At 39.4% G+C, this 23,220-nt stretch overlaps 1 protein-coding gene across 3 annotated transcripts in view; it reads left to right on the top strand.

Moving 5' to 3' along the window:
* nfxl1 (nuclear transcription factor, X-box binding-like 1) overlaps positions 1-23,220 on the top strand; it is a 167,065-nt gene that overhangs the window by 18,004 nt on the left and 125,841 nt on the right. For all 3 annotated transcript variants that reach the window (XM_072568811.1, XM_072568801.1, XM_072568820.1), the window contains exons 3-8: positions 7,174-7,286; positions 8,541-8,671; positions 12,644-12,822; positions 12,908-13,069; positions 14,836-14,936; positions 17,602-17,716. In XM_072568811.1, the coding sequence (XP_072424912.1) occupies positions 7,174-7,286; positions 8,541-8,671; positions 12,644-12,822; positions 12,908-13,069; positions 14,836-14,936; positions 17,602-17,716 (801 nt within the window). The remainder of the gene's footprint in view (positions 1-7,173; positions 7,287-8,540; positions 8,672-12,643; positions 12,823-12,907; positions 13,070-14,835; positions 14,937-17,601; positions 17,717-23,220) is intronic.

Genomic DNA, 23,220 nt, shown 5'->3' with positions numbered 1-23,220 from the left:
AAAGTTAAATTCCCCTACCATAACCACCTTTATTATTCTTAGTACTGAGATCTCCTTACAAATTTGTTTCTCACTTTCTCTCTGACTATCTGGGTGGGGGGTGTCTATAGTATAATCCCAATAAGGTAATCATCCATTTCTCATTTCTCAGTTCCATCCAAATAACTTCCCTGGATATATTCCCAGAAATTTTCTCCCTAAATACAGCTGTAATGCTATCCCTTATCAAAAATGCCACTCTACCTCCTTTCTTGCCCCCCTTTCTATCCTTCCGGCAGCATTTGTATCCTGGAACATTAAGCTGCCAGTTCTGTCCATCCTTGAGCTACGTCTCTGCAATAGCTATGATCTCCCAGTCCCATGTTCCTAACCAATTCCTGAGTTCATCTGCCTTCCCTGTTAGGCCTTGTGCATTGAAATAAATGCAGTTTAATTTATCAGTCCTGCCTCCATCTCTGCTTTGTTCTTGCCTGTCCTGACTGTGTTTGTTTGACTTGCTCCTTTTCGAACAGTACCAGTCTAAGACTGATTTGTTTGTTCACTACCTCCCTGAAACCCCACCGCACCCCCCCTTGCTAGTTTAAATCCTCCCAAGCAACTTGAGCAAATCTCCCAGTATATTACTCCCCTTCCAATTCAGGCGCAATCTGTCCTCCTTGTACAGGTCACTTCTCTCCCAGAAAAGATGCCAATTGTCCAAAAATGTAAACCCTTCTGCCTTGCACCAGCTCCTCAGCTACGCATTCATCTGCTTTAGCTTCCTATTCCTACCCTCATTAGTTCGTGGCACTGGAAGTAATCCAGATATTTCTGAATGTGTCTGAATAACCAGAGGGGAGAGAAAGAATTCTGACCTGATGGTTGTCAAAAATAGGCTATGTCTAGACAATATCGAGAAGCAATTGACAAAATATGAGAAACCTTTTCTCTTGGCGAGTTTTGAGAAGATTTGTAGCTCAGGTTGAGGTTCTGGATGTAGGTTTGCTTGCTGAGCTGGAAGGTTCACTCAGACGTTTCGTCACCATACTAGGTAACATCTTCAATGAGCCTCCAGACGAAACACTGCTGATTCCTGCTCTCTGTTTATATGTTTGGGTTGATGTCATTTCCTGTTCTTTTTCTCAGGGGGTGATAGGGTCTAACTCAATGTGTTTGATAGTTCCGGCTGGAATGCAGTGAGTCTCTGTTTGTTTGGCTCTAGGCTGGATGTTTTGTTCCTCATCTATGTGTCCTTGCATATGAATGAGGAAGGACACCACTTCAACTGGGGCAACACATCCATCTTCCGGCAAGCCAAACAGAGACACGCATGAGAATTCCTAAAAACATGGCATTCTAACTGGAACTCTGTCAACAAACACATTGACTTGGACCTGATTTACCACCCCCTGAGAAAAATAATGGGAAATGACATCACAAGAAATGACATCACCAACTCAAAAGAAACCCAAACATATCAATAGAAAGCAGGAATCATCAGCAATACTTTGTCTGGAAGCTCACTGAAGATGTTAGAGTATGGTGATGAAACTTCTGAAAGTGAACCTTCTCTAGCTCAGCGAGCAAACCTACATTCAGAACTTTTGTTTTCTATTGATGGAAGGATTGAGAAACAGTGCACAGATGTAAGCGTTTTCGCAAACATGTATCTGCTGACAGAAGTGATTTGGACAGTGCACTGATTTTAATCACACAAGTGCCTACAAATATTTCAGAATGGGGCACATGACCAGTGGCCTAGTGATTTGAGGTAAGATTGGGACCTGGGAAAGATGGGGACTAGAAGTGACAAAGAGGCTTCTAGCCCTTGACCTCTCTTTTTGTGCTGCTATCCATAGGTTTTTTTTTAAATATAGATATGTTAAAAACAGCAGAGATTAGCAAAGACAAATGTGGGTTCATTAAAAGCAAGGACAGGAGAATTTTTCCTAGGAAAGAAATGATAGGGAAGCTAAATAAATGCTTTCTGCCTGCCTTTACAAAGGATGACCCAGGAGATCTCAGTTAAGTAATTCACTTTCAAGTGTGTTAAGAGAGTGAGGAATCGAAAGAAATTGATTCCAATACACTTTGCTTTACTATTAATGTAATAAGACCGTAATTTGAAAATTCCCAGATACCTGATTGCTTTAAACTTGGAATGTTGAAAGAGATGGCCACAGAATTGATGAATCCAGTGGTGATCATTCAAAATTCTCTTCATTCTGCAAAATTGTTGACCCATTTGAAGGTTGTATGGATCCCACTATTTAAGAAAGGAGGGACTGAGCAAACGGTGTAACAACAAACCTATTATATCATTGGTGGAGAAAATACTGGAATCTATTAGAAAAGATTTGGTCAGTGGGTGTTTATATATAAAAAAAGGCTGTTTGGGCAAAGTCAATTTGGATTCATGAAGAGAAATCCAACTTTGACAAACAGTTTTTTGAGGATGTTTCTAGTGAACTTGATAAGGGAGAACCAGTGGATATGGTGTATTTTGACTTTTGGAATTTCTTTGATCAACTGAATAAAATAAAAACAAATGGGCTTGGTCTTAATAGACTAGCATGGTTTGAGAATTGGCTAAGGGGCAGAAATCTGAATGAGATTAAATGGGTTATTTTCAGGTTGACTGACTGCGATTAACGAAACGGTGCTCTGACCCCAGTTGTACATGGTCCATATCAATGATTTGGATATGGCAGTTAATGGCAGATTATAGTGAGAATTTAGAAGTTAGAATTCCTATAGTGTGGAAATAGGCCGTTTAGCCCAACAAGTCCATATCAACCCTCTGAAGACTAACCCACCCAAACCCATTCCACTACCGTACATTTATGCCTGACTAATAACCTATACTAGTTCAATTTAGCATGGCCAGTTCACCTAATCTGCACTTTTTCGGATTGTGGGAGGAAACCAGAGCACCTGGAGGAAACCCACACAGACGCTGGGAGAATATGTAAACTCCACACAGACTGTCGCCCGGGCAGGAATTGAACCTGGGTCCCTGGCGTTATGATACAAAGTTTGGTGTGAATGTGAGTTTTGAGGAGGATGCAAAGAAGTTTCAAGGGAATTTAGAATCTGTGGGCTAAGAGCATAGCAGGTAAAATATAATATAGGTAAATGTGTGTTTATCCATTTTGGTAGAAAGAGGGTGAGGAGTGTTCTTTTTCATTATTCTGCAAGCAACTTTGAAGGCAAGTAATATGTTAATTTGTTTGGTAAGAGGGTTTGAGCACAATAACAAAAAGGTCTTGCTGCGATTGTATAGAGTGCTAGTGAGATTGCATTTAGAGAACTGTACAGTTAGATCCTTTTGTTTGAGGATGGATATACTTGCCATTGAGGGAGTGAAGGAGAAGTTTGCCAGACTAATTCATGGAATGGGGGACTATTGCATGCCGAGATATTGACAGGACCTTGCCTGTATTCATTGGCTTTTAGAAGAATGAAGGGTGATTTCGTAGAAACTTACAAAATCCTTAAAGGGATTGAGTGAATAGATGCAGAAAGACCATAAGGCATAGGAGCGGAAGCAAGGCCAATCGGCCCATCGAGTCCACTCCGCCATTCAATCATGGCTGGGCATTTCAACTCCACTTACCTGCATTCTCCCTGTAGCCCTTAATTCCTTGTGACATCAAGAATTTATCAATTTCTGCCTTGAAGGCATTTAGTGTCCCAGCCTCCACTGCACTCTGCGGCAATGAATTCCACAGGCCCACCACTCTCTGGCTGAAGAAATGTCTCTGCATTTCTGTTCTGAGACTTGTTTCTTCTAAGATTTAGAATCCCAGGGCACAGTCTCAGTCCCAAAGGCAAGCCATTTGGGAGGAAGTCTTCACTGAAGGTGGTGTATCTTGGAATTCTCTACCCCAGGGGCTGGAAAAGTTCATTCATTAATTAACTTCAGGCCAGGAATTGATAAGATTTGTAGTTACTAATAACATTAAGGTACAGAGGAGCCTCGATTATCTGAATACCAATTATCTTAAAATCTGATTATCCAAAGGAAATCTTGAGGTCCCGGCAGAAACATTACATCAAAAACGTGTCAACACTGATTACGTCTTTAGTTTACAGTGATTCAAAGTGCTGCTGAGAACAGTCCTGGACTGATGGGTGTGCAGACACAGTCTTGGAATGACTGCCCTCTCACCTTCTCTCTCTCCCTCTGTTCCCACACTTTCCTTCGAGTTCTATATAGGCGTATACCCTAAACCAACGCCCCCCCCCCCCCTCCCCAGATAATCTCTCTAACATTGTCCTGTACAGTGCAAAGGTGGAACCTGTCAAAATGTTACAGTAATAAGTAGTGTGTGTGTTCGTGTGCGTGCTATTTGGAGATTCTGATCCCCCCCCCAAAAAAAAGGCAGTAGCAGCAGTAGTCTTGTTGTTGGTGTCCAGTCCGGCTGCCCTGGAGAGGGGCCAAATGGGGGCCGTGCAGGTGGCAGTGTTGGGGGCTGTTCGGCGGGGGTGGGGGGGAGCCGTGCGAGGGCTCGCATGTGCATGCACGCTGTGCTGCTGCTAGTCTCCTGAACGGGGAGCAGATTTAATTGAAAACTTAGAACCCCAGAGGAAAAGCATTGAGTTGATTAACCAAATAATCAATTATCCGAACGAAACAATGCCCATCCATCTCGTTCAGATAATCGAGGTTCCCCTGTGTATGGGGATAGCATGGGAATATAAAGTAGATAATCACCCATAATCTGGAATAGTGGAGGAAGCACAGGGATCTGAAGGGTCTACTCTTTCTCCTATCTCGCATGGCATTCTTTTAAAAGTAAATTGTTTGAAAGTACGGAATGTAAAATAACATGAAGTTGAAGCTTTTTATCTTGCACTCATTAATACTGTGAGATGTAAGAAAATCAACTTTAGAAATTAAAAATGACTTGTATGATATGAAAAGAGGGTACTGATTGGTGGAATAAAAGTTGTCGTGAAAGTGGGTAGGAACTGTTTAAATGTCCTAGTTTAAAAATTTAAATTCAAACTGGAAAAATTGACTCTGGTCAGGATATTGCTATGATGATGGAGTATGGATTAGCTATCCTCGTAGCCCTTTCCTCAGGCGTGTGGGCCTGTTTGTGATAAAATTTGGCTTCTAACAAATGAAACACTGTGAGATTGACTGATAATCTTAGATTGGTTTCCAGTGTAAATCTTAGTGCATTCTGGATAATATAGTAAATGCTGTCCAGCAGAGAAATCGCATTTATTATATGCAATGCCCTGAGTTTTACAAGCAAGAGCTGGTTGAGCATGGTCAGCATGCTCCCTCTTGTGAACAGTCAAAGGGCCTTGTTTATTTTTGATGCAATGCAGTTGTTAGGCCGTATAGCCTATGTATCAGGTGACACAACAGTACTGAAGTTCCAATATCTCATTTGTGTGATGGGAAGAACTTCTTTTTAGCTTGACAGCAGCATCCAGCAACGATTAGTGTGTTTATCGCAAAATAGCAGCGTGAAATGACTAGCATAATCCGTTAAAGTTTTTGAGGTAGCTTTCCCTCTAGGGTAATGATGGGTGGAATGGATATCTATCAGAGCCGTAGTATGATCTATGCAATGTTCAATAAGTGATGATTTGATCCAGTGGCAGAGATGTGCTGTATTTTGGGATTGAGCCTAGTCATTAAGTAGAAGGCTAGGGCCTTATTCATGAAGTTGCAAATTGAACTAATGTTTGGAACTGCAGTAATCCCTATTGTTGTGATTTATCAATTAGCACATTAAAGAAAGGGAACTGGTTTGACTGCTTCATTTCCGAGATTAATTTGTGTGCAGGATGGAGCCTAAGGTTTGTGAGAAAATTCTTTTCATCTACCTATTTGAATGTTGTAAACTTTTTATCTAGTTGTCCCAAGTACACCAGGAGTGAGAGATTAGTGGTCATTCTTAAATACATTCTGCTCATGGAAATTAGTGAATATATTCGCTAGAGCTAGGCCTAAAGGCAATTCTGGCTGTTTGGGTATATGTGTTGTTGAAACATAACTCAATTGCATGTGTGGGTACGTTGATGAATTCAAAGAAAAACCGTTCAGGCACCAGTGGTAGATGTGTTTTGCCGTGATGCAGTGACCTAGTGCAAACTCCAGTGGCTTCCTTGAGTGGAATGTTAGGGAATAAGCTGGCAATGTTGAAAGAGCACATGGACATGGTATTGCTACTGATATGTAGGTCTTGTATGGTTTTCACAAAAAATGAAGATCCTTCACAATAAAAAGGGGAAAACTGATTTAAAAATAGTTGTAGTAGCTTGCCCAACCATTAGCTAATTCATGTCACAGAACCGGTCAAAGACAAAATAGTGCATCGAGGGACATCACTTTCCATGTCTTGGACAACCTGTATATGCATGTAGGCAGTGAAGATGAATCCTTTTAATTTTACATTCACCATCTTTATAAGGTCCAACGCATGCCTCTAGAACTTTTCCTTGAGTGTGCCAATGTGGTCACATGTTGTGGTACCTAAGGATATGAACTTGTCAGAGGCCAGCATATACATTTACCTCTGCCAAGGCTTAATACTGGGAAAAATTATGTAGAAGATGATGACTTGAGAAACTATAGAATTTTTGCAAGTTGCTGTGTAAAAGTTTGAGTGGGCCTCTTATCTGTAACTATATATTGGAGTCAAAAAGTGTGGCACTGGAAAAACACAGCAAGTCAGGGAGCATCCAAAGAGTAGGAGAGTCTATGTTATTGGAGCAAGAATTGAAGCAAGTTGAAAATTCTGTAAGCAAGTTGCAGACGAGTCTAAATTTACAATACCCACGTGAGTGACCGATTTACGTATGTACATCTGCAATAAAAAGCATAATTTTGAAGCTTGAATAGTGTAAAATTAAGTTTCACATTGACTTCAGCAAAGAGTGACAGTCCATTCATTATCATGGAATATTGCTGATCTTTGCTCCAGTCTCAGATTTGTTTCTGCTTGAAACTTTTGACTTGTATTTACATTTATAATTGTTGATATTGGTATGGAAGATTATTGTTAGAGTTTGTTTGCTGCATCTTAAAATTAGAAATGACAACTTAAAGTTGGAGAAAAATTTACATTTACATATGCAAGCGAGTGGGATGTCATACACTGTTAGGAAGTAGACATGCATTAAAAATCCAAAATTTATAAAATATTTGATATGGATTAATCTTTATACTAGGTGAAGATTCTTCTAGAGAATTGGAACGTACAAAACAATATCTGAATGATGCATTTCAGTCAGGAGCTCAAACATGTCTCATCTGCATAGCCTCAGTGAAGAGGAATCAGGCTGTAAGTATTGAAGACATTTTGACAAAATAGTATTTTAGACTTAGTGTATATGCCACCTTGTGGTGAATCTGATGGTGTTAGCTTAGGGTTAATGTGGGCGTTGCTTTTTCCTTATTACAAATTGATCAAGTATTGCACTAGCTGAATTATAATTCTGTACTTAACAATTCTGGTTATTTGTATATTGTTAGTTATTTTTCAATTTCTAATAACTATATCGCAAGTTAAATGATCATCATTAAATGTTATACCGTAAGACATGAACCTTTTGATAGATTTAAGATTGAGCTTAATTTAGAAATAAGAGGTGATAGTATCATACCTTTAAAACATTATGGTATTATGATAGAGTGAATGAGAGAACTTTTTTTTAATTGGCTTGAAAGCTCATATTTTGCATATACTCAGTATGTGGGTTGACCCACTTTTCTGCCATGATGTACAATATTCTTGTTTGTAGACAGCCTCCACTTTTACACCCCACATTAGATGACTACCTTTATAACTTGAGTTCAAGAGATCAAGCAGCTGACATGGGTGGAGCTGCAAACGTTCACTGATTTTAATACATGCTCACATGGAGCAGACTCTACATGGCTAAAGATGAAGATGGTAACCAGACATAGAAGTCAAAGCCCCCCCCCCCATTTTGGGAATCTTCAAAAGTTGACTTTCTGCCAACACCTACACTAACAGTTGCTTCACAATCATGTTGCTTTTCTTGTTGAATACTCTGCAAATTGATTCTGGTTAATGCATGTTAAATTATTCTGATGCTAAACTGTTAATTCAAGTCACACCTCAAGCAAGGCATTTGGTACATGTTGAATGTTTCTTCCAAATTGTTGTCCTAGCAGCCAAATATGTATGCACTTTTTTTATTTAGGAATGTTTTTAAGTAGCTTAATTCTAGTGAGGAGCAATGATGAGGATTTTTGTTTTATTTATTATCTCCTACAATTAGTTAATTTTTCTTTTTCTGCATTATCACCAACTTGGTTCATGGGTTATGTAATTTAACAATGACATCTTTTTGTGACCTTTTTAACTGAACCATTCCTTAGGAAATAGGGTATTAGGGTAGTACTTAAAATGGCATCAGAACTGTATAGGAGTTAGAAATTTTGAAACTAGATCTGCTCATTGGATGACAGACAGACAGTAACTTATTTTAAATATATACTTTAGAAATACATTTCTCAAGTAAGCATTAATTTGTAATGCACCTAAGATTAGATTTTTTTTCTCATTTAGATCTGGAGTTGCTTCCGTTGTTACTGTATCTTTCACATCTCTTGTATCCAAAAATGGGCAAAAGACAGCATTTTTCTTGTATCTTCTGTGTTGGATGATGACTTTGGAAGAAAATATCATCCCTGGCCATGGTAAGCTGTAGATATTTGTTTTCAACTGGAGCACATTAAATACATGTTCATTGCTTTCTCTTTCAAAGATAAATTCTAACTCCTCTTCACTGTAAATCAAGCCCCACTATTCTGAGAGTTATCACAAAAAGTAAAGATTTTAAAGAGTACACTTTGGTTGACTGAATGCATTGACCAAATTTCTGCACTTCTGTACAAGAAAGGTACCTTTTCACATGAAACATCTTTGCAGCAAAAGACAACTCAGGGAGATCTACAGCCAGAGGAAGACAGGCACTGAGACGGCAGCAGCTGTAGGGTTTTGAAAATTAAGTTGATGTAATTTTAATAGGGTCATTTATGGGAACAGTATTTTGTTATCGAGTTGGAGATAGATAGCAAGCAGTTAGGAGAAAGAAGGCTTCGAGTTGTCAATAGTTATTGTTTAATGTTCACTTTTAGAGTTAAAGAATAAATTGATTTTGTTTTCTTCACTGGAATTTGGGAGTTCTCTGTTGCTCATTCTTCAAGAGATTGAGGCGAGGTGAGCTTTTCTGGGTGTTTGGTTTAATTAGCAGAGGGGTTCACTGCTGTGTCATAACAGTAGGAGTTTATTACATGTCACATAGACTGACTGCCTCCAGATTGGTGCTTTTTGAATAAAATAGAATGTATCTGCAAATAGAAATATGCAAATTCACCCGGAAGACACATATGTGCATTTATGTCGGCATTTGCATCTTTGTAGATATGCAGGTTAGGTGAATTGGCCATGCTAAATTGCCCATAGTGTTCAGGCTTATAGTGCTCAGGGATGTGTAGGCTAGGTGCATTAGTCAAGAGCAATGTCGAGTAATCGAGTTGGGGAATGGGTCTGGGTGGGATATTCTTCGGAGGGTTGGTGAGGATTTGTTGGGCCAAATGACCTGTTTCCACACTAGGGATTCTACGGTTCTATAATTACTATTTACTGTAAACAAAATCATTCTAGTTACGGATAAACAATTATGAAGCATCAAGGCGTAACTCCTACTAGTTTAATCTCTGACGTGTGTGCTCTCTCAAAAAAACGACATGGATGTAATGGATAGAGGCATGACTGTCTAAGCAATTCAGTGGTTTCTGTTCATGGATGTGCTGATCAGCATGCTGGTTCCTGGTCTTTCTTCTCCAGGTGTCTTCAGTAGTTTGCAGGAACCACAAGGTGGCTGAGTCGCACTTTTATTAAATGTCTCTGACTTCATAATTTAAAGTCCAAACCTATAACAACAGCTGAAGGAAAGATGAACTGATTTTCTTTAGGCTCCACCTGGCTTTTACAGCAGAAGACAGGAGAGCTCCTGAGCTGGTGGAGGTGGAATAGCTTTTCTTTATCATTTTTCATAGCCCCAAGCTGTTCATCAACTAAAGAACCAATCACATAGTTGTTGGAAAGAGGAGGGTCTCTGTCAATGATAACTGGTCACTAGTCCACACAGGAAATCAACACTTTGTTGCCAACTGAATCTCAATTTGTACACAACTTGTACCCAGCTCGTTTGCACCACTTTCTACACCGTTTGAATCAGCAATTGTGTAAACAATGCTTACAATGAGTTTCAGTTACCTGCAATTCAAAATCCTGCTGCAGTCTTTGTTTTTCAGAATAGATATTTTCCCATTTCAGTCCACAATGAAAATACAGAAAAATAAAAAGGTACTGTCTTTACCTTATGACAAAACTTGTCTTAAGCATTTTCTAAACGTCTCTCTGGACCCCTCCTGATGACTGGATAATAATTGTTTAGTAATCCTGCTTGGAGATTTAACTCTTATAAAACTATTCTGATTTAGTTCATGATGTAACTATTCACTTGTTACATGCATGATGGTGCAGAATTTTAATAATCTATGTATAGGTATGTCAGGTCAACTAAAAATGAATATGTCAACTGCAATCACTTTGAAAGATTATTTTTGAAATTTGATTGCTTCACATTTCAGGGAGTTTTGAGACACCTTTGATGTAGGTGTTAGTAGTTTTAGAAGTTTTAAGTAAGCTAATAGTTTTAGAATAACCTAACCATTCCTATGGTTTGATTATTACTTTGATTTGATTCATTATTGTCACATGTATCAAACTACAGTGAAAAGTATCATTTTGCCTGCCAACCAGACAAATCATATCAAGTAAGTATGTGGCATAACCAAACAGAATGCAGAATATATGTTACGGTTACAGAGAAGGTGCAGAGAAAGGTCAACTCTAATATATGGGAAGTCTGTTCATAAGTCAGATAACAATGGGAAAGAAGCTATTCTTAAATATCTTATATCTTCTGCCTGATGGAAGAGAGTATAACAATGGTGAGAGGGGGCTTTGATTATGATAGCTGCTTTCCTGAGACAACAGGAAATATAGATGGAATCAGTGGAAGGAAAGCTGGTTTTCATGATGAACTGGGCTAGTTCACAAATCTCTTTAATTTCTTGCAGTCTTGGGTAGAGCAGTTACCATACTAAGTTGTGATGTATCTGAGTAGGATACTTGCTGTGATGCTTCTATAAAAACTGGTCAGAATCATTGTGGACATGCCGAATTTCTAGAACCTTCTGAGGGAGTAGAGGCATTGGTTTGTTTTCCTAACTGCAGCATCTATGTGGCTGGACTAGGATAGTTGTTGGTGATATTTTGTCCTCTGAGCTTGAAGCTTTTCACCACCTCCACCTCAGCACCATTGATACAGACAGGGGCATGTCCTCCACTCCACTTCTTGAAGCCAATGACCAGCTCCTTCATTTTGCTGATGTTGAGGGAGGGATTGTTCTCTTTACACCATGCCATTAAGCTGTTTATTTCTTTCCTGTACTCTGACTCATTGTTTGAAATCCAACTCACTACTGTGGTGTCATTAGCAAACTTCCAAATGGAGATCGAGCTGAATTTGGCTGCACAGTTGAGTGTATAAGGAGTATAGTAAGGGGTGAGTATGCAGCTTCGTGGGTTCTGGTGTTGAGGATCATTGTGGAGGGGGTTTGTTGGCTGTTCTTATTGATTGCGGTCTTTGGGTCAGGAAGTAGAGGATTAGTAAGCTAATGTGACTACAGTAAACCACTTTGAGACTAACACAGTAGATGCTTTTTGAAATCAGGTACTGGATGCTTTGAAACCAGCCAAGAATGTTTGAAGTAAGTAGTAAGCGTAGATTATGAGTTAATTTAAACAGAGATAATCAGTAGGTATATTAATAGAGGCCGGACATATAACTGTAACAAAGTAACACAACCTTAAATTGTTATAAATCACACAACACCAGGTTATAGTCCAACAGGTTTAATTGGAAGCACTAGCTTTTGGAGCGCCGCTCCTTCAGGTGATCCAATTAAACCTGTTGGACTATAACCTGGTGTTGTATGATTTTTAACTTTGTACACTCCAGTCCAACACCGGCATCTCCAAATTGTTATGGTTTCTTACCCTGCAAGCACAGATTCCCAAGGTCATGGAAGCAATTCCATCATGAATGACCTAATGCAATCTTATCTAATGGGGTAGAGAAAAAGGTGTTTTTCAAGTGTTCAACAAAAAGCAGGAATGGAAATTTTGAGTAAGGCAATTATGTCACTGTCTGGGAAAGTGCCCACGAATGTAGGAAGCTGTTCACAGGTGGCTATCATATATTTACAGACTGTTAAGTTAACCAATTAATGTTTGATTGTTGACTCATTTGTGACTTTTTAAAAAAAAAATGACTTAAGGGTATAAATGAAGGTTTTTGAGGACACTATTTTGTTAACCTATTAATCTTTCTACATGTCATAAATGTTAATAACTCTCTTTGCTGTTATGTTGAATTCAACATGCAAACTTATTTTAGAATTGCCAATTGTAGCCTTTTTGGCAAACACATAGCGCCAAAAGAAATGTATAATACAATAAAATTTAACTTTAGGCAAATACAATTAATAATTCTGGTACTCCAACAAAATTATTTTGCTATTTGGTCTGTCCAGTCCTAAATGCAGGCACCCATATGAACAGTCTCAAACTCCAACAAGATACTACTGTTACTGTGGAAAGGTTGAAGATCCCCCACCAGACCCTTGGTTGGTACCTCATTCCTGTGGCCAAGTCTGTGACAAAGGATTCAAGCCTTTATGTGGACATAAGTGTCTTCTTTTATGCCATCCTGGTAAAGTGATTTAGAATTAACATTGTTCTACTCAACATTAATAAGCTATACAATGAGTCTAACAAGGTTCGTGTTTCTAATTTAGGTCCTTGCCCACCTTGTCCAAAGATGGTCGCCATAACCTGTTACTGTAAAAAAGCTAAACCAGTCTCCCGACGCTGCAGTGCTAAGGGGTGGTCCTGTCAACAGCCGTGCAACCAGCTCTTAACTTGTGGGCAGCATAAGTGTGAAAATCCATGTCATACAGGTTGGTTCAGTTATTAAGATTCGAGCAAGTGAGTTAAGAAGCAGGATGAAGGATCGTATAGGCATTGTTGAAACTCTCTCAGAACATCAGATTATAGTCCAACAGGCTCCACAATATGGACATTGTACAAGTGTTACATTTTGCTTGCATTTGGGGTTAATTGTATTTTGAAATTAACTACGAGGAACATACTTGGTGAGAGAAAATGGTACTATTGATTTCTAATGTGTTTCTGTCTTACCTATACCAAATAGAACATATGTGTAAAGTAATGATTTTGATAATTTTTCACTTTTTCATTTTACTTGCTTCTGTTCTCTCTCTTATATTCTAAAAAGACAAATGTTTGGAGCGTTTATGTAATTTTAAAATTTTTTTTGAAGTCAGATTTTAAATGCAGCAAGGAACACTGTCAAATTTTCTGTAGTTTAAACCACGATGAGCTAAATTGACATAACTCCATTAACTTTAACTCTATAGGTGAATGTGATACCATCCTGCCTTAAAACCTGCAAATGAATTTACATTAGAAATCCAAGGCACTACAAGATTTTTTTTTTCCAAATCTTTCAAGTCATACCTTGATGTCTGTTGTGAAACAAAATAACAGTCATAGTTTTCATATATACGGTCTTGCCAGACATAGTAAAAATTTCCAGCAATGTTTTGTTTTATTTCGTATTTCCGTTATCAGCAGTATTTTGCCAAGTTTTCATTCAAATTATTCAAGATCAGAGATGTCAGTGTAGGTGTGTTGAATTAGTATCACAGCTTGATGTCTGGTCAAGTCGTCATAAGTCTTCTCTAGATTCAGTGTTACCATCAAATTTCTGTACCATTGTGCAGTTTTCTGAATGACTTTACTTATTAGAAATCAATTTTTTGGATTAGTAAAACCTATGGTTCTATTTTCATTCCAGATGAGTAGGCTGGATTTGAAACCAATTCTGTGTGGTGAAAAGATGAGGTAGTCTGTTATACCATTCAATTCCCCTTGCAATCTTGGGATGCCTATTAAAACCTGGAATGAAAAATAAAACTCGGGTTAAATCCTCCTGATATATACTTTGCTAAATATGAACAATTGGCAGCTATTAGCTTTCTTTAAATTCTTTTATTATATCTGTGGAACACAATGATGATGAATCTAGTTTAGTACTGCATTTAACTTTTCATGGTTGCTTGACTTAAACTTTTTTTTTGCAGTTTTGGGATTTGATGCCACTGGAAAAGTTGTTCTACCATGCCCCCTAGTAGAATTGTTCTGGAGAATGAAAATATCTGTTACTTCTGTTTCATGTCTGATATCCGAAACCCTGAAGTGCTGATAATTCTGTCTATTTGGTTTCAGAATTAGTGAGAGTACACTATTCTGTATTGCATCACATGATCTGCATTTGTCTCATCTAAAATTTCATAATTTATGAAACAAAATAATCTGGATGCTGGAAGTCTTGAATAAAAACTCAGTGTGATAGAATTCAGCAGTTTCTTAGCATACACATATTTTACTGATTTTCAGCTTACTTGCCCCATCGGCAGAGTGTAGCTTTCAAAGTCTCGTTAAAGGATTTAAAGGAGAACTTTTGAGAGAACGACTAAGTGATCAAAATTAGGCAATGACCTCTCTGATATGCAGAAAAACAGAGTACTATACCATGATCCAGTTTGTTTGAACTATATATATATATATATTATATATGCTTTTGTTTGAGTTTAGAAATATATTCAAAATTGTCTATAACTGGGTTAATTTTTGTTCTTAGGTAATTGCCCAGAATGTCCTCGTGTTAGCAGACAACGATGTTTGTGTGGGAAAGAAACAGCTGAGCGGCTGTGTGCTAGACCACAATGGCAGTGTGAAAAGGTAACCTGAAATAACAATAGATTAGCTCGGTAGATCAGATGAATTAGTGATTTTAATAGTGATCCTTCTGACAATTGACCCATAATCAGTTGTTGGAAATTAAAAGCAGATATTGATCAGAAGCTGATAAGACCCCACTGAGTCAATTGCAAACTTGTTGATAATCCAAAACTACTTACTAATATGAGAGTAACATTGCTGAGGGATGTGAATATTATGTACAAATAATCAGTTCAGAACTTGTGTTATGCAGTTGCAAACTTTAGAAAAAGTTTTTATAATATGCAGCTTCTAACTATTTATTTTTACCTCCTGGGGGCTGCAGGTTCTTAATGTGCAAAGTGCCAATTTTAATTAAAGTTACTGAAGACATTTTGATGGAATGGTCAATATTTCTAAAATGTGCAACCAAATTGGTTGAGGGAGAAGTGCAAGTTGGAAATCATGGTTCTCTGGAGGTTAAAAATAAGGCTGTTGATTCACAAGTCATGTGCTTCATAGCTAAACATCTCCAATTGAATCTCTGATGCTGAAGTGACATCAAATAAAGCTTTTCCTCACTTCAGTCTTGCTTCTTTTATAGATCACTTTAAATCTATGCCCTTTAGTTCTTGTTCCTACTCTAAATGGGAACAATTTCTCTCTATCTACTATATCCAACTCATTCATGATTTTAAAAACATCTGTTTGATCTGTTCTCCTCTCTGCCTTTTTCTCGAAGAACAGTCTCACCTTCTTCAATCTGTCCTCATAGATGAACTTCCTCAGCTTTTGAAGCTATTCTTGTAAGCATCCTTTGCACTTCTCAGTGTGTTCACATTCTTCCTATACAGTAATATGGTGCCCACAACTGTATACAATACTGCAGCTAAGGTCTATCTTGTATAAATTAAACACCACCTTCTTGCTCTTATACTAAAGAAAGAAAGAACAATACAGTACAGGAACAGGCCCTTCAGCCCTCCCAAGCCTACGCTGATACATTTTGCCCTTCAATACCAAAGTTGGCTTCACTTGCAGGATCCATATCCCTCTATGGCAGTGTTCATGTATTTGTCCAGGTGATTCTTGAATACTGCTATTGTGTCTGCTTCCATTACCTCTGACAATGTGTTCCAGTCACTCACCTTCTTTTGTGTGGAAAAACTTGCCTCACGCATCTCTTAACCTTCGTTTCTTGCACCTTGAATCTTTGTCCCCTAGTAATTGACTGCTTACCCTGGGGGGAGAGAAACTCATACTTTCCATTCAACCAAGCCATTCACAATCTTATAAACTTCTAGCAGATCACCCTCAACCTTCTGTGTCCCAGTGAAAACAAACCCAGTCTATCCAACCTTACTTCATAGCTAAAATCCCCATACCAAGCAATATCCTGGTAAACCTTTTCTATACCCTTTCCAAAGCATCCACATCCTTCTGGTAGTGTGGTGACCAGAACTGTGTGCAATATTCTGAGTGTGGCCTAAATAAAGATCAATAAAGCTGCAGTGTAACTTGTCTATCCCTCTACTCAATATGACCCTATGAGTAAAGTGGAGGATGCTGTAACCTTAATGGTTTCTCAACCTATCTGCCACTTTCTGTGTACATTTATACTTGTGTCCCTCTGCTTCTGCACACCCCATTAGAATTGTACCCATATTTTGTATTGTCTATCAAAGTTTTTCTACCAAAATGCATTACTTAACACTTCTCTACATTGAAGCTCATCTGCCCAATTATCTGCCTGCTCCACCAAATTGTATGTGTCCTTCTGGAGTTTGTACTGTCCACTTCAAAGTTTATAATTCTACAAGTAATATTGTTAGCTGAATATGCCATTGCTGAAAGGTTTGAAACATGCTGCCTTTATTTTACATGACCTCTCATCCATGTTTTTCTTGCTCTCCTCATACTCCCTGTCCCCGCAACTCACCACTCTCTTTTTTTTCCCCCCCACCACCCTCTAAAACTCCCCCAACACACCCCTCTTCCCCCACGTCTCTGTGCGCTCTTCCACTTCCTTGAATTTTGAGTGTTTTCTTTAGACTATTTCTTTCAGCATCCTGTATAGTTGGGCTGGTTACTTCAGACGGGTTCCAGCATCACATCTCTGACCCAGACATGTGTTCACTGTTGTGCCAGAATTTAACGAATAGTTCTCTCAAAGATTCACTGGACCCAAAATGTCAACTCTGCTTTCTCTCCTCAGATGCCCACTGAGTTTTTCCAGCTATCTTGTGATTTACAGCATCTGCTGTTCATTGTTGTAGATTAGCTTACTGGTTTCTATTTTGTGCGCTTTTCTTAATTTATCCAGGTTTTTTTTACATTTGTGGAAGGGTTGTCAGCATTGCTGTCTGGGCCAGCAATTATTGGTCATGCAGTGGGTGTTGCACAGTGCTGATAGGATGAAACATTACAGGACTTTTGACCACAGTGAAGGAGCAACAATTATAGTTTTTGGCTAGGATGGTGCACTTGGGGGATCTCGAAGGGAGCTGTGATCCCACACCTCTGCCCTTGTCCTCCAAGGCAGTAAAGATCAGTGATTTGGAAGGTGCTGTTGAAGGAACGTCTTGTCAACATGTACTGAAGTGACTCACAATGTTAACATAAATAATTTTGAGGATTTAGATTTCAGTAAAATTGTTTATGTAATTTATAAATTTATTGCTTTTAGGTGTGTGGAAGAACTCTATCTTGTGGCAATCATACATGTGAGCAGGTCTGCCACCATGGGACTTGTGGAAATTGTCCTCGATCAGGTTACAGGGCTTGTCCCTGCGGGAAGTCAAGTATGTGTGCGCATACCATTTATCTCCCTAACATTTTTTTTGTTTAAGATTGTTTGCTGTCTACAATGTCCTGCTTTCAATATTATGGTTTTGCCCCCTTTTTTAAAATCAATATGTTATGTTCTAAATTATTTTGTTCACAGTTAGCATGCAAGATATCTCAGTCTCGTTTCAGGTTCCTGGTGCTGTTGTAATTCAGTCCTGTATCATTGCATCTGCTGCAGAGAAACTGCAATAATCCAACCAGCTCTAGTATGCTTTCAAATTTCTATAATGGTTACAGTTTGTCATCTAGGACTTATTTGCTGGCATGCTTACCTTTTTAAAAATTCCAGGTTCAAAACTCTTTCCAAGGCTTGAGCCAAAAAACAAAGCAGATGCTCCTATGTCATTCCAAGTGAGTGCTGTGCTGGCAAAGATGTTGTCTTTTAACCAAGACCCTATCTGCTTGTTTGGATGGATGTGAAAAATCAGAGGATAATTTTGAAGAGTAGGGAGTTATTTCTAGTAGGCAAAGTCAATATTTCTGCTTCAGTCAGCATCGCAAAACTTCTTATCACGGTGCTCTTTGTTGAATTTTATTCTCTGCAAAATGACTCCTGTGTTGGTAAATTGTAATAGTGAATACCCTTTAAAAAAAAATCTTCATTGGCTGTAAAGTGGGTTGGTGGTCATGAAAAGTATTCCATAAAAATCACTATTTTTTCCTCGGCTATAAATAATATGAAATCCAGTATGATATAAAACAAAAACTGGTTTACAAATACACAAGTGCCCATTTTATGGTGTGAAGAAGTAATCCCTTTTTCCTCTGCTCTGCTTTATTTGTAGATAATGGTTGGTGTTGATTCTCGCATTCATTGTCACAGAAAATTGGCTAAGTTCTGAAAATGTGTCTGAAATATAAAATAGTTCCTTGAATTAGTTACTCTTCAGCACAGTTTATAATGACAACGGCAGGAGTTTCTGGGGGTAATTCAGGAGGCACAGCAGAAATTCATCCCAAGAAAGAAGAAACAGTCTAAGGGTAGAATAAGACAGCTGTGGTGAAGATTAGTGGGAAGTGAGAGGATTGAGCAGCCTTTAAAATCCAGTGAAGGACAACTGAAAAAGCAGTAGTGGGAGAAGATGAAATGGGGGTAGGCTGGCTAGTAATATCAAAGAAGATTGTCAAAGTTTCTTTAGATACATGAAAAGTGAGAGGGGCAAGAGTGGACATTGGACTATTGAAAAATGAGGCTGGCGGATTAATAATGAGGAACAAGGAAATGGCTGAGGAACTTAATAGGTACTTTGCATCAGTCTTCATATTTGAAGCATACCGGAACTTTGACAGTTGGGTCGGAGGTGATTGTAGTAGTCATCCATTTAAGGAGAAGGTGGTAGGAAAGTTAAATGTCTAGAGGTGGATTAATTACTCAGACCGGATGGACTACTCTCCAGTATTCTGAAGGTGATAACTAAGGAGTTTCTGTAGGCATTGATGGTGATCTTTCAGGAATCACTGAAGTCAGGATGGCTCCCAAAGGACTAGAAAATGGCTAATGTAACACCACTATTTAAGGAGGTTGGGAGGCAAAAGACTGAAAGTTATAGGCTAGTTAGTCTGATCCTTGTATTTGATAAGATTTTGGAGTCAATTATTAAGGATGAGATTGTAGAGTGCTTGAAAGTGCATGGTGAAACAGGGCTGACTCATGTATGGGTTTGTCAAGGGAGGTCATGTCTAACAAATCTTTTACAATTCTTTGAGGAGGTAATGAGCAAGTTAGACAAAGTGGATGTGAGCTATTTGGATTTCCAGAATGCTATTGACAAGGTGTCACAAGAAGCCTGCTAAATAAGACAAGCCCATGGTGTTATAGGCAAAGTACAGGCATGGATAAAGGATTGGCTGACTGGCAGAAGGCAGAATGTGAGTAACGGGGTCTTTTTCAGGATGGCATCTAGTGACTAGTGAAGTTCTGCATTAATGATTTGGACCAAGTGACTGAGGGCGTTGTTGCCAAGTTTGGAGAGAAAGGTAGTGTGGAGGAAGCAGGAAGCAGGAAGTTGGAAGAAGGACTTGTGCAGGTGAGCAGAGCGGGCAAAAAGTGACAGATGGAATACAATGTGGGAAAGTGTGAGGTTATGCACTTTAGTAGGAAGAATAAAAGTGTAGAAAGTTTTCTCAAAGGGGAAAGGCTTTTGGAATCTGAAGGACAAAGAAACCTGGGAAGCCTAGTTCAGGGTTCTCTTAAGGTTAGCATGCAAACTCAGTTGGAAATTAGGAAGGCAAATCCACTGTTAATATTCATTTTGAGAGGGCTAGAACACAAATGCAAGGCTATACTGCTGAGGCTGTAAAAGTTTCTGGTCAGACCACATTTGGAATATTGTGAGCAGTTTCAGGCCCCATTTCTAAGGAATTAGAATTAGAGGAGATCCAGAGGACTTTTACAAGAATCCTGGGATGAGAGACCCATCACATGAGGACCAGTTGAGGACTCTGGCTCTGTACTTCGTAAAATTTAGAGAGATGACAGGGGACCTCATTGAAACTGGATAGAAGCCTAGATAGTTGAAGTGGAGAAGATGTTTCCACTAGTGGGAGAGACCAGAATCTGAGGACTCCCCCTCCGAATGAAGGGATGATTAGAACTGAGTTCAGGAGGAATTTCTTCAGCCAGAGGGTGGTAAATCTGTGGATCTCATTGCCACTTAAGGCTGTGGAGGCCAAGTCATCAAATGTCTTTAAGGCTGAAGTACATTCTTGTGAGATTGTGGTACAGCAGTAATATCACTGGGTAGTAATCAATAGTCCTTGGCTAATGCCCTGGGCAAATCAGTTCAAATCCCTTGACAGTACTGGATGATTTCAAGAAATGGTTAGAGGCACTGGATACTGCAAATGCTCTGTGTCCTGACAGCATTCCTGCTACAATACTGGAAACATAGAACTTTGTGGGAAGCTGGAGACGTAGTTGCTGGCTCCTTTGCTGAGATATTTGTATCATTGATAGTCATGGGTGAGATGCCAGAAGTCTGGAGGGTGGTTAATGTGGTGACATTAATTACAAAAGCTGGTAAGGAAAAGCCAGGGAGCTATTGACCAGTGAACCTGATGTTAAGTTGTTGGTGGGGATTCTGACGGTCAAGATCTGCATGTATTTGAAAAAGCAAGGACTAATTCGGGGATAGTCACCATGGCTTTGTGCATGGGAAATTGTTTCTCACTAACTTAATTGAGTTTTTTGAAGAAGTGACAAAGACATTTGATGAACGTAGAGCAGTGAATGTTGTCTGTATGGACTTCAATAAAGCTTCGACAGGTTCCATATGGTAGAATGGTTAATAAGGTTAGATCATATGGAATCTTGGGAGAGATAGCCATTTGAATACAAAATTGGCTTGAAGGTAGGAGACAGGGTGGTGGTGGAGGATTGTCTCTCTTCAGATTGGAGGCCTGTGACCACTGGTATGCCACAAGGATCGGTGCTGAGCCATTTTTCTCATTTAGACAGAGCACTGAAGAAGTCATTTGGTACATGTGCCTTTATTGGTCAGTGAATTGAATATAGGCCTAGGGATGTCATGTGGCAACCATACAGGACATTGGTTAGGCCACTTTTGGAACACTGTGTTCAATTCTGGTCTCCCTGCTATTGGAAGGATGTTGTGAAACACGAAAGGGTGCAGAAAAAGTTTACAAGGATGTTGCTGGGGTTGGAGGGTTTGAGCTATTGAGAGGCTGAATAGGCTGGAGCTGTTTTCCCTGGAGCGTCTGAGGCTGAGGGGTAACCTTTTATAGAGGTTTATAAAATTACGAGGGGCGTGGATAGGGAGAATAGCCAGGTCTTTTTCCAGGGTAGGAGAGTCCAAAACTAGAGGACGTAGGCTTAAGATGAGAGGGGAAAGATTTAAAAGGGACCCAAGAGGCAATGTTTTTACGCAGAGGATAGTGCATGTATGGAATGAGCTGCCAGAGGAAGTGATGGAGCCTGGTACCTTTTTAAAGGATAGAATTGTATCTGGGTGGATACATGACTAGAATACGTTTAGAGGGATATGGGCCAAATGCTGGCTTATGGGACTAGATTAATTTAGGATATCTGGTTGGCATGGATGAGTTGGACTGAAGGGTCTGTCTCCATGCTGTACAATTCTATGACTTGCTTCAGAACATGTCACATCCTAGCCAAGCTCTTCGAGTACAGCTGCAACATTGGCATGAAGATAGTGTGCACTTCGTTATGGTGGAAATAAGTCTGCAATGGACCATGAAACATGGACTGAATATTAAGAGCTATGTGGTGCCTTTAAAGTTGTTTTTTTTACTTCCAGCCATCCATGCATATAGCTTAGTCTGCTCTCTGTGGCCTGGTTTCAGTTACATGGAGCATAGAACAGCACAGTACAAGCCCTTTGGCCCTCGATGTTGTGCCAATCTTTTATCCTACTCTAAGATCAAACTAACCTACATACTCTTCATTTCAGCATCTTCCATGTGCCTATCCAAGAGTTGCTTCAGTGTTCCTAATGTATCTGACTTTGCTACCACTGCTGGCAGTGTATTCAACGCACTCAGCAGTCTGTGTAAAGAACCTACCTCTGACATCTCCTAAACCTTCCTCTAATCACCTTAAAATTATGCCCCCCCCCATAATAGACATACCCACCATTGGAAACAGTCTCTGGCTATCCACTTTTTCTATGCCTCTCATCACCTCGTACACCTCTATCAAGTCACCACCCCTTCTTCTTCGCTCCAATGAGAAAAGCCCTAGCTCCCTCTACCTTTCTTCATAGGATTTGCCCTCCAGTCCAGGCAGCATCCTGGTAAGTCTTCACTGCACCCTTTCTAAAGCTTCCACATCTTTGCTGTAATGCAGAAACCAGAACTGAACATAATATTCCAAGTGTGGTCTAACTGGGGCTCTATCCAACTGCAGCATAACCTTGTGGCTCTTAAACTTAATCCCCCTGCTAATGAAAGCCAACACACCGTTGATTATCCTAACAACCCTATTAACTGGGGTGGCAACTTTGATAAATTTATGGACATGGACCCTAAGATACCCCTGTTCCTCCACACTGCCAGGAATCCTGCCTTTAATCCTGTATTCTGCATTCAAATTTGACCTTCCAAAGTTAATGAATTCACACTTCTCCAGATTTAACTCCAGTTCTGTATCCTGTCAATGTCCCGTTGCAACCTACAACAACCCTTCACACTATTCACAATTCCACCAGCCTTCATGTCATCAGCAAATTTGCGGATGACCCTAAGTCGGTGGGGTTGTGGACGGTGGGGAAGGATGTTGCCGGTTACAGAGGGACATAGTTAAGCTGCAGAAAGGTGGCAAATGGAGTTTAATGTGGAAATGTGTGAGGTGATTCACTTTGGAAGGAGTAACAGGAATACAGAGTACTGGGCTAATGGTAAAATTCTTGGTAGTGTGGATAAGCAGAGAAATCTGTGTCCATGTGCATAGATCCCAGAAAGTTGCCACCCATGTTGTTAG

Source organism: Chiloscyllium punctatum, chromosome 1 (genome assembly GCF_047496795.1).
Source record: "Chiloscyllium punctatum isolate Juve2018m chromosome 1, sChiPun1.3, whole genome shotgun sequence".
In the NCBI taxonomy this organism is placed as follows: domain Eukaryota; kingdom Metazoa; phylum Chordata; class Chondrichthyes; order Orectolobiformes; family Hemiscylliidae; genus Chiloscyllium; species Chiloscyllium punctatum.
Note: the sequence above shows the minus strand (reverse complement) of the source record. Positions and strands in the feature narration are given on the sequence as shown.